Below are 11,380 nucleotides of genomic sequence, written 5' to 3'. Positions count from 1 at the left end.
TCTGCACATTTCTATTTTGTTTGCTAGTTTTTGTTTATTACATTTCAGGTAGCATAATATTCTCCAGGTCCATCCATGCTGTCACAAAAGGTAAGATCTCCTTCATTTTTATGGCTGAGTAGTAATTCCACTGTGTAAATGCACCACCATATTCCAATTCCTAGAATGGCTTACGACTCAGTAAATGTTCATGAATGAATGAACTGCACTCTAACAGCTTAAATTTTTTCTAAGAAGTTAAACATTTTATCAAATGTAAAATCATCTCAACAGTTTAAATTATTATAAAAAAAATACTAGACCAAACTAAGGTAAAACTCTAACAAATAACATTTATTTTTCTTTCACATAGGGTATTTCACAGCCTGAACATCACATTGCCTTCAGAGAAAGGTGCTTTTATGCCATTATATTTTACTGTTTATCACACAGGTATTAAGCATTCTCATTAACATGATGAGACAATTTGCTGGTAAACATTTAAATATACAGACATTGTTTTCAATATCTCAACATATTTTTGGTCATAACCAAGGAGGTACAGCAAAATATGACAACATTGGCTAATATTTTACAAGCAAATAATATTTAATTCTGCATAGTTTATACAATAGGCTGTGGTAATAAATAGTATCACCAATCTCATCAACTATTAACTGGCCACAAAAAGCCTAACATTCATTTTAATTATGAAATGCTCTATTGGTATCGTTAGTCTCAACATAGCCTTCAAATGTTGTGTTTAACCATGAATACATGAAAAGAAAAGGCACTACACTGGAATAAGAAAATAAAAAGTATTGAACTGGCATGTTTTGGTTAACTACAAATATGTCATGTTCATAGTATTACATTCCTAACAAGAAAGCAAATGTTTAAATAAAAAAACTAGCAGTTCGAAAAATGTGAATGTGCAAATCGTGAGGAAAACATTGCATTTAAATTTGCACTCATCTGCAAGTTACAGTACTAGCTCAGTTTAAACACTAACAGGAAAAATATTCAGCAGGAAAGAATGGAAGTGACCTCTCTGGGCAGGGAACTTAGTCACTGCACAAGGCTTCAAAGCTTAGCAAGTGTTTCTGGTGATCGAGAGCTTCTAACTCCTTATGACTATCTTTCCTTCACCAAAGGAGACTGGAGGCATGCTTCAATCCATTGTAAGAATAGGAAGAAAAACCTGAACCAGCAACATTTTCTTCCTTAATTTGGTACAGAGGTCCTTCTCATTACTGTAACTTACTAATAATGTTTTCTGAATCAGGTTTAGTAAATGCTGTAAAGAATAGCTACCCTTCGCAGAACACTAGGTTTGATTTAAGTATGTCAGCATGATAAAAGGAACATGCACAGTCATTCTACCAACCTGTGTAGGCAACACTCAGCTTGAATCAGATACAAATTCTACACAGAGATTCTCTGCATTGTTTTCAATGTGTTAACTGCTTGGAAAGCAGAAATGCCTGATAATCACCGCAGTGTGTTTTTTAATTGAAATGTTTATAAAAATAAAGTCCCAAATCTTAAGTTTATAGAATGTCAAGAATTCTATTAGAGATGTTAAAAGCACTGGGCAAAACCCTTGTCTTCAAAGTGCCATCTGCCCCACAGGAGAAGATCCGATTGCCCGGGATGATGTCAATCTGCATGACTCCAGCCCCAAGGTTTCTGAATATGGACTGTTTAGCATGTTCATTTTTAAATGAATGAATTAGACCATGACCTGTTAATCTCCAAACCTGGTTTAAAAGAAAAACGGAGTGAAAACAAAAAATGTAAGTCACAAAGGGAAGCCAAAAGCAGAAACATGATTTTATCTTCTGTTCCTTTGGCCCAACTTTCCCATCCACTGATCTGAAACTTCTCTAATTAGAAATAATATCATGCAGATGATTAATCGACTGTCCTTACACTTTACTGCTTCTTCTTTCAAATTTCTCTCTTCACATCCTCTTGTAATTTCATATTAACCACATTACCCCATTTATAATTCAATTACATATTTAAGTTAATTCAATTAAGCATGTCCTCAATGCTAAACTAGGCCCTGGCAATATAAAAACCTCACCTTAACTATATAAAACAGGAAGGTCCTGGGGGCAGAGGTGGGAGAGGGGTGGAGGCACTGAGGAGCCGCACCAATGCTCATCAAAAAATCCATGCATGAATTAAACTCATTATACTTTACACAAAATAGACCTCTTTGAGGCTTCTTAATAACCTGGGAGTCTAATAAAGTTAAATCTCTGGTTTTCTGAACTATTACAGTTTAGAAAGAACCATACAGAAGGAAGGAAGGATGGCAAGAGACATTCAATATCTCCAGAAAACTTCACTTTATGCCCTCACTTCAAAGAACACAGTAGGGAGTTTTGGGTTTTTTTTTTCCCCATCAGTCTTGACAGCAGATAAAGACAACATACAATCACCTCTCCTACTGACTCACCTTTATGTTACCTTCTGCTGAGCCTGTAGTAAAAAATTCCTCACAGGGATCCAGAGCCAGAGCCTTAATGGCTGAGTCATGTGCCTGGAACGTGTGAATCAGCTGTCTCTGCCGGATGTCAAAAATGCAGACACACCCCTTCCTGCCTCCAGATATCAGGAGCTGATGTTTTGGTGCGTACTGAAGTACCGTGGCACCATGGTCATGGCATGTGAAACCTGAAGAAACAAAACAAGAGCCTTTCCCAATACATTTCTATCTTGGCAATTCTGGTAATATTTCAATGCACATTTAAATAAGATAGGCACATTTTTTCATTCTAATTTCTGTGATCACATGATCAAATTATTAAAAAAGATACCAAGCAATGACAGAAAAACAAACATTATCCATAATTTCAATATGAAGACACACATACCCCAAGTTTAAACCTTAAGCTCAAACTAAGTTATGTTGCCTCAGAAGAAGTATGTAGAAGTAAAGGTGCAGAGGTGACCAAGCTTCTCAATGACACACTCAGCCACCTCACCAGCAGCCACCAATACAAGTATTTACCATCTCCTACTTCCTGCCCATTCACACAGTCTCATCAGAAGTTCTTCTCAGAAACCTGGCTGGTGTGGCTCAGTGGCTGTTCTCAAGGACTCCAGTGTGGAAGCAACCAGCTACAAGTTAAGGAGTTAGTGCTCCCACGATTCTGGGGATGTTAATATAATTAAAGCTATACCCCAGTAGGCAGCAAAATTTTAAAAGATAATAAAAATGGAGAAAATATAAAGGATTATTCTACTACTGAATCAAACAAGTCATTCAATTATGTAAATTCACCTGCTGTGGGCACCTTGGGATCCAGTAGAGAAGCGGCAGTGATTGTTGGCTGGCCTGCAGTGGGCTAACAACATTGCCACCTTCCCAAAACTGACTCAATCCTGAGGAGCCAATAAACCTCACCAAGTGCAGTGATGACTGACCATAGATCTGAACCTTGATTTTCTCCCAGAGGAATACCTCAGGTTTAAGGACAGTGGGATGTTGGCCTTCCTCTCAAAACCTAAAGCCCTATGGTGAGTGTTGGAACCAATTACTAGCAGGCAGGGCTTCTGCATCAGAGCAGATGACTTCTTGGAGGGCAGAGCCAAGCTCCAGGCAAGTATTCTGGGTTCCAGCAAGGAGCCAGTATACACCTAGGCCGTTGGCACAGGGCTACACACACATTCTCTACTGGCACCTGCGTGGGATGACACAGAGCGCTTATGTCAGCAGCAGGGACAGGAGGTTTGGGGATGCCATGCGCACAGGAGGTGCGTGGCAGTACGCACTGAAGCAGTACCGAGCAAAGCACACTTGCGAAAATAAAGAACAGCACTCCAGCTTTCTTTTAGTGTTCTTTTTCAACATCATGTTTCAAAAGTCCACACTTATGAAACTATCTCATTTCATTTTTCAGAGCTTACAGTAAAATATGATGGCTCTCACTTCCTGTTTATCATCTAAGCACCAAATAAATACATTTTTGAAATAAATGCTTTCCCAGCATTTAAAAAAATAAAAATGGGAAATAACTATACTTTTCAAAATCCACATCAGCATAGTAAAAGATTGAGAAATCTTTCTGTTTTTAAGGAACATCCAGGCGGCTTTAACCCAGATTTACTGGGTGGAGCACAGAGCATTCTCTCAGCAGCATGAGGTGGAAGATAGACCATTAGGACACTAATTTGGAAAATACTGTCTTTTAAAAAATGAGTGATATTTAAATGGTATTGTTCATATTTCTGTCTCTTACTGTATGGTTAACTTTTGTGTTATGGTCAGGTCTAATTCTTTAAAATATGATCTCATTTCTCCTGCGCTCAATGAACACTTTGTAACCTATCCCTTATATGGCCTTGTCAGTAACACTACTTGCCACACTGTGTTTTTGGAAGAGAACACAATTAATGACCGCTCCAAGCTAGCCGGGCTTCTATGGCCATACATGTTTACCTCAGCAAGATGGTGGGTATTCTAGTTAATTTTCAGTTTTTTACTCATTTCAAATACTTATCCATCGGCAACCCATATAATAAAACACTGACTAGATTCACTGGTTAAAACAAAACCAGGAAAGCATTCCTTGAGTGTATTACGAATCAAAGATCACAACTCACCATGAATGAGGCTGTTTCCAGGTGATATCAAAGTGTCCCAGAGACATACATTTCTAATAAAGAACAATAACAAAAATACATCATAAACAATTGTTCTAAGTCCTAATTAGGGGCAAACTGTCAAGTCAAATATCTTACTGAATCCTATCTTTTTTGTTCACATTTATAAAGCAGTGATTTTTCAACTAGAATGAGGGCAGAGGCTGGGACTGGGGTTTTATCTCATCTAAGAGTTTAACCTTTTCACAATGCACAGTTCTGTCTCATACAGTCTCTGCCCTATCTCAGTCCCCTCTCTTTTGCATTACCCCTCCAGGGAAATTGATTTCCTGAGCAGAAAAGATGTTTCTATGCCTGCAGGGGGAACCACTGCAGGGAAATGACAGGGGTTGTCATGTGTTGTCAGTGAAAACAGTGAGAGGTCAAAGAAAATGTTGAGAATGATGGCTACAGACTGCCAAATGCTTTTTTACTTCTCAAGAACATGACTATTAATAGCAATACAAAGAAATGACTGGGTAGTTTTAACATAATTACTCATGCTTACTGACAGACTAAATTAGGAGTAATTTTTGCTTTTCCCTTTGGTAAGGAAAACTATTCTAAGAATTATGTAACAAAGAGTTTTTGTATTTCTGGGATGGTAAAGGCCTCCTAAATAGAAATCCAAGAATTCCTATCTGCCTAAAAATTGCTTATTTCTTATTTTGCTTCTCTGTCAACATACCTGTTGTCATTGGACTGTCCAGACGTGGCAACTAGACTGGAAGAGGTAATAAATGCAAAGTCACTTGTGGCTTTACTGTGGCACTGCCAATTCTATGGAAAACAAATTACAGCTGACATTATCTACAAGTCCAATAAAATTCGGTATAGTAAAAACAGTTCTGCTAATATATGCCACATGCATGAGCTAAGAGTAGTTCTGTAAAAGTCTACAATAAGAAATAATTGATAATAGGAGGATTAGCTATTATTTGCGTTATTATTTGGCTAAAATTCAATAATTTTTTTAAACTGGAAAGGAATGGTAAAAACATGAAGTTAAAGGTTATACTTTTTAGAATATATAACAAAGGAATAAGATACCAAGTACATGAACTTCATGTAATTAAAATGGCTTCATTAAGGGCCCAAACAATTTTAGTGCTAATAACCTCAAGTGTACTTAATAAACCTTAAATAATAACATAAATCATAATCAACCCATGAAGGAAAATTCTTACATACCCACCTAGTATTAGACTGCAATATGAAGGCCTTAAGTCCAATTAACTTTGTAACCACCCACCTTCCTTCAAGGGCTCTGTGCTCCCTGCCCTCACCTCCCAGTTGAGAGCTTTAACACTTAACCGGATCAAAAGTGGTCCTGCAAACAATCCAGAGGAGCTGAAGGCTATTGCAAATGGCTCCTAAGGATAGTCCAGTGTTGTGGGAAACCGTTTGCTGAGCCCAGCAGAACTTTCCTTGTTGGATCAGCTGGATGAGCAGAAGTTTGGAGGTGAGGACCCAGGAAGAGGAGGTCGTGGTATTTTAAAATAAAACAGGCATTATTCTGTTTGAAATTATCATAGTATAGATTGGACTGAAGCTAAGGGATAGATTCACGATCACTTCATTCTGTGAAGACTATGATACAGTCTACAGTGTACCAATTTAGGTGACATATTTCATATACATAAGAACATGTGCTGGGGTGGGGGAAAAATGTAGACAACTGTACTTGAACAATTAAAAAAAAAAGAACATGTGTATAGCCTAGAAAAGAAAAATTTTAAGTATTTGGGAATCTGTCCAAACCCCAAAGGTTCAGGACTTTCTATAAAATCGAAATAAATGAAGCCAGGAGTTCCACATAGGAGAGCGTCATCTTTCATCTCTTCCCTGCCCCACCCCCACTGAGTGAAAATTTGCTTGTCTATGTCACCGAGTGTTTTACTATGATTTGGGTTAATGAATAAAGTGGCCTATTGAGATTGTTTATTTTATAATCTAGTAAACAAAATTTTGGAGAAAACTGAAATACAGTTAGCCCTAGATATCTGTATATCAAAAGTATTTTTTTAAAAAGCTACACTGCTGCTGACATGTATATGTAGTTAGGCCAGAGATGGTTGCATGAGTACTGAACATGTACAGACTTTTTTCTTTTTCATTATTCCCCAAACAGTATAGTGTGACAACTATTTATACATAGTTCAGATTGCATTAGGTAGTGTAAGTAATTTAAAGTATATAGAAGTAGGTTATATGCAAATACTATGCTATTTTACACAAGGGATTTGAACATCCACAAGATTCTGGTATCCGCAGAGGTCCTGGAAACCAATCCCCCACAGATACTGAGGGACGACTATACATGGAACATGTAAATAGAGTTTTCAAAATGAAGAAAAGTGTAAAAAAATGTATCCTATGTAGGAGCATCACAGGGAAAGCTCTTGAAAATTTTCAATTATAATGGTCGTCCTTCAGGCTGTGAAAAACAAGGTGTTTGCTCTTTGGGCCACTGCAGCCTGAAGTGGGGCAATAAGGGGTTCCGGGCTGTGGCTGCGGCACAGACCTGTCCCTTCCCCCCCAGACCCATCTGTGAGACTCCCCGTCTGAAAAAGACACAAACAAGTGGCCTCTTTTCACTCTGGGGATGCGGAGGGACACTTACCATGTAGGGTTTAGGGTTTGCTGCAGTTTGGTTTACTTGCCAGATACTCAGAAAACCCTCTCCATCCGCAACACCGCACTGTAAGGAAGGCGTAACCATTACACACAGCTTCTTGGAATCCGTGTCAAAGGTAAAACATTTATGGAAAGCGGAGTCACTTCGTCTCCTCTTAACTAATATTCTGCCTATCCCCATGTTTCTGTTGCGGAATTCCCAAGTCCAAATACTATAAATATCCTGCCACCTTTTAAATACTTTTCCACACCTATTTTACTGTTTTCTCCCAATCACCTGTAGTACAATTTACTAAGAAATTAGAAGGTTCCTCTCAGGTGCCTGAATGTGTTTATGGGCAACACCAATACACTCAATGGAGTCCTTTACCCTCACACAGTATTTAGTATCTTTAACTGGACAATGAATGCATACAAAATTTTGTGGGTTTATGCTTTTGATGGGAGACGAAGAGATATATAAACAGACACCAACAAACTACCTGCCCAGCTTAAATACGGGGTCAATGAATTGCTTTTAGATAAGAGTTTACTAACCTTTTACTCATAAATATCCACAATTATTTTCAGATGAGTTTAGCAATAACCCGCAGGAACCAACCTTGTTGCCTTGAGAATTAAAATATAGCCTGGTAACCCTTGCCACCTTTTACTCATAAATATCCATAATTATTTTCAGATGAGTTTAGCAATAACCCCCAAGAACTAACCTTGTTGCCTTGAGAATTAAAATATAGCCTGGTAACCCTCGCGTTGCCAGCTTGGCGGAAACAGACAAGCTGCTGAGGTCGAGTCCATTCAAACATCCTTACACTGCCATCCTGGGCACCTGTGAGATCTGAACCACAAGAAGAAAAGCAGAAAATAAGAAATAAACAAGCTAAAGAAAGAGTTCCAATATTTTCCATTCTATAAATTAACTTCAAAATCATAGAGGCTCTTTAAAATCCTTGGACCATAAAATATGATACTTACAGTACTGATGAACTGGGTGTGAAGTCATTCTCTTAACATTATGTAGATTCCTTTTCATAAGCTTTAAAAGAAGATAATAAAAAATGAATTCATTTTGTGCATAAGAGGTAAGGAGGGATATGATTCAGGTCAACTCTAACTTTGATAAATTTATTCTTTTACAACTGGCTAATTATGGAAATAAACCCTGTCGCAGATTTTCTGAACCACGTAACAGATGACACCTGTGGGGAAAGCGTATGGAAGCGCAGTCACTTACGGGCAGAGCCCTGGCCTCTCTGGACTAGGAAGATCCCAAGCGGCTTCCTCTAGTGGTAAAGGGAACTCTCCTCCACATGCCCCTCCCAGAGGACATCAGGAGTGTCTCCAGAGTCTTCATAGAACGACAGTGACTAACAATAATGTCACTGATGCACTTTTCACACACTGAGAGTAGGAATGACTTCCTCTCTGACTCCACTTTACCACCCTGTGCCTCTCAGTTTGCTCATCTATAAAATGATAATGGGGGATAATAATAGCACCTACGTAGGGTGGTTGTGAAAAAATGCTTGCACCTGACACAGACGCTCGCGGTACGTTGGCTATTATTACTGGGGTCCACTAACTGGTCATCGCTCTTAACCTTCAGGACCAGTCCTAGATCACAGTGATTTCAAGTCATTTTGAGGGAGTCCGTACCTGGAAACCATAGCTAACAGTAAACAACATACCACACTGGCTCCAGTGCTCGTCTGTCCACTGCCCAGCCACGGCAGAGACGAAGGCGGATGCACCTGGTTTGCTGAATAGGAGGATGTGCTGGGCTGATAAAGAGTCGTGGTGGAACCACGATAATCAATATCATCTGAACTGTGAAAAATATTAACGTGTTATTGTGAACATTCCATTTGCTCAAGCCAAATTCCAACTACAGGGCTTCTTATGTACACACAAAACATTTTTTTATTCTTTAAAAATGAATAAAGATCCATGAGAAAAACTTAGGTCCATGTCCTAATCATAACCAATTTTCTTACTGGTTGACTTCTTCCCTTTAGGCAAAATGCAAATTTAGTCAAATGTTGTTCAGTGGTCATTTAATTGCTGCACAAGTTGAACAAATGTTTGTCTTCAAGCATTTAATAGATTTTTTAAAGTCAAATATAGAAAAAATTATATGCTCTCAAGTACGGATATCCTATGTATCAAATTCATACATTTTTTAAAAATTTGGGTTTGAGGATTTCTTAAAGGTACCAATTATCACATAAAAATGTTGGAGTGATTTTTACAACAGAGTACACTATACTGGACGGCCATGTCAGCCTGAAGTGCAGTACTGAATCTAGGCATATTATATGCTGACAAAACAAGAAACACAACAGAAGAAGGTTACCCCGGCACCATTCGCAAGCATACACAACTTTCAAGAGTCTGGAGAAAAGCAAGGGGAGCAGGGCAAACGTGGAGGAGAACCCTCAGATAGGAAAGTGTTACACTCAGTGAATGTCCACAGCTTTATTGAAAAGCAAAGTTGTCTACATTTTTATCTGTAAAAAAGGTATGCTTATAAGGGGATAATAAGAAACAATGGAAATTTTTCAGTAAATGTGATTCTCAATCAGTCTAATGAATAAATCTGTATATAATGCTTTTTGCTTTAATTATCCAGGCAAGCTGAATTTACTGAATATTGTGTAATCCCTGGCATTTCTTTGGGGTTAAATGTCAAAGTGGCATTTGTCAACATTAGACTGTGGTGTTGGGGATTGCTCTGACTCAAACACTATGAACAGTTCAGGGTCTAACAGAACAAGTATGAGTAATTTGCTCATTAATGTAACTAGTGCCTTTTACTGGCAGCCAAACCAATTATGTTTATCTCCTACCCAAATGAGATAGATACAAATGTATTTTTCAAGATAATTCAAATCATGTACATAACTAGTTAACCTTCTGAAGAAAAAAAACTACATTTAAAATTGACTACATCAGACAATCAAACCTTTTGGATTCTCTGTCATATTCTTCTCCAATCCACATGTACGACTGACAGGCCAATAGAGAAGTAACATCAAGTTCTTGTACATCGTGTGTTGAAGCCAAAACAACTTCATTACAGTTTGCCTATAAAGCAAAGGTGGAGTCAATAATTTAAGCAATTTCACTAAAAAGAAATATATTCTTGCCCTGAGCAGTGTGGCTCGTTTGGGTGTCATCTCACAATGCAAAAGTTTTCTGGTACGATTCCCAGTCAGGGCACACACCTAGATTGCAGGTTTGGTCCCCATCTGGGGTATGTACCAAGAGGCAACCAATTAATGTTTCTCACATCCAAGTTTCTCTCCCTCTTTCTCCCTTCCCCCTCTAAAAATAATATTTTTTAAAAGTACATTCTTTATAATGACAAAAGCTTGTACCTTGTTAATGGAAAATGCCATAATCATATCAGACTCCTTATGAATGATTTTCGCCTTTCCACCTGGATAGCCCAGATCGGCCTCAACCTACAAAACATTCATCAGCAAGGTCAGCTGTTGCAGCAGAGCTCCGTGTAGAGGTCTGAACACCCCGCAACATTAAAGGGAGGGTAAGAAGAAAATGTAGCAGCAGAAGCAGCAAGGAAAAAGGTACAGTAATTTCAGGATGTTGAAAATTAGTTTTGCAATTGGCTTCATTTCTCTGATACCCTTTAGTCAGCCCAATTATAAATATTTCCAGTCTGATTCCAGGATACTAATTAATTGTGACAAAAGATAGCCAACACAGTTTTCATTAGTATTTATGACAGCAATGTGTCTCTCTTACCTCTTCCAAAAGAGTACAAAGATACTGTAAGAGGCATGAGGACAAAGGACATAGAAAGATGAAGGAACCACATAAAAAATGAAACATCTTAAAGTAAGGGTGGTAATAAGAAGATGGAAAGAAAAATGGAGAGGAATAATGGAGATTGATGAAAGGTACATGCAGTCGCTTAGGGTCAAAGGTAACAGAAAGGAAAGAAGAGGCAGAACCAAAAAGAAAGAAAATCAATCATGTTTAAGAACAGATTGGAAAAAGTGACTGAAGTGGCAATGGAACAGAAAGCAAGGAGAGAGAAGTATCAATGGCAGGAAGAGCCAGCCAGACACAGTGCAGCATCTGCTAC

General features: G+C 38.3%; 1 protein-coding gene across 2 annotated transcripts in view; it reads right to left on the bottom strand.

Annotated features, from left to right (window-relative positions):
• Nucleotides 1–312: 312 nt before the first annotated feature.
• Nucleotides 313–11,380, bottom strand: part of DMXL2 (Dmx like 2) — a 144,455-nt gene continuing 133,387 nt past the window's right edge. For both annotated transcript variants that reach the window (XM_037143031.2, XM_053670013.1), the window contains 10 exons: nucleotides 10,650–10,736; nucleotides 10,235–10,356; nucleotides 8,961–9,099; nucleotides 8,248–8,308; nucleotides 7,983–8,110; nucleotides 7,259–7,336; nucleotides 5,324–5,415; nucleotides 4,597–4,649; nucleotides 2,447–2,664; nucleotides 313–1,739 (listed from right to left, as the gene is read on the bottom strand). In XM_037143031.2, coding sequence (XP_036998926.2) covers nucleotides 1,530–1,739; nucleotides 2,447–2,664; nucleotides 4,597–4,649; nucleotides 5,324–5,415; nucleotides 7,259–7,336; nucleotides 7,983–8,110; nucleotides 8,248–8,308; nucleotides 8,961–9,099; nucleotides 10,235–10,356; nucleotides 10,650–10,736 — 1,188 coding nt within the window. In that variant the 3' untranslated portion in view covers nucleotides 313–1,529. The remainder of the gene's footprint in view (nucleotides 1,740–2,446; nucleotides 2,665–4,596; nucleotides 4,650–5,323; nucleotides 5,416–7,258; nucleotides 7,337–7,982; nucleotides 8,111–8,247; nucleotides 8,309–8,960; nucleotides 9,100–10,234; nucleotides 10,357–10,649; nucleotides 10,737–11,380) is intronic.

The sequence above is a fragment of the Artibeus jamaicensis genome, unplaced genomic scaffold (genome assembly GCF_021234435.1).
Source record: "Artibeus jamaicensis isolate MK-2021 breed Jamaican fruit bat unplaced genomic scaffold, CSHL_Jam_final contig_548, whole genome shotgun sequence".
NCBI classification, from domain to species: Eukaryota; Metazoa; Chordata; class Mammalia; order Chiroptera; family Phyllostomidae; genus Artibeus; species Artibeus jamaicensis.
This window is presented reverse-complemented; position numbering and strand designations above follow the sequence as displayed.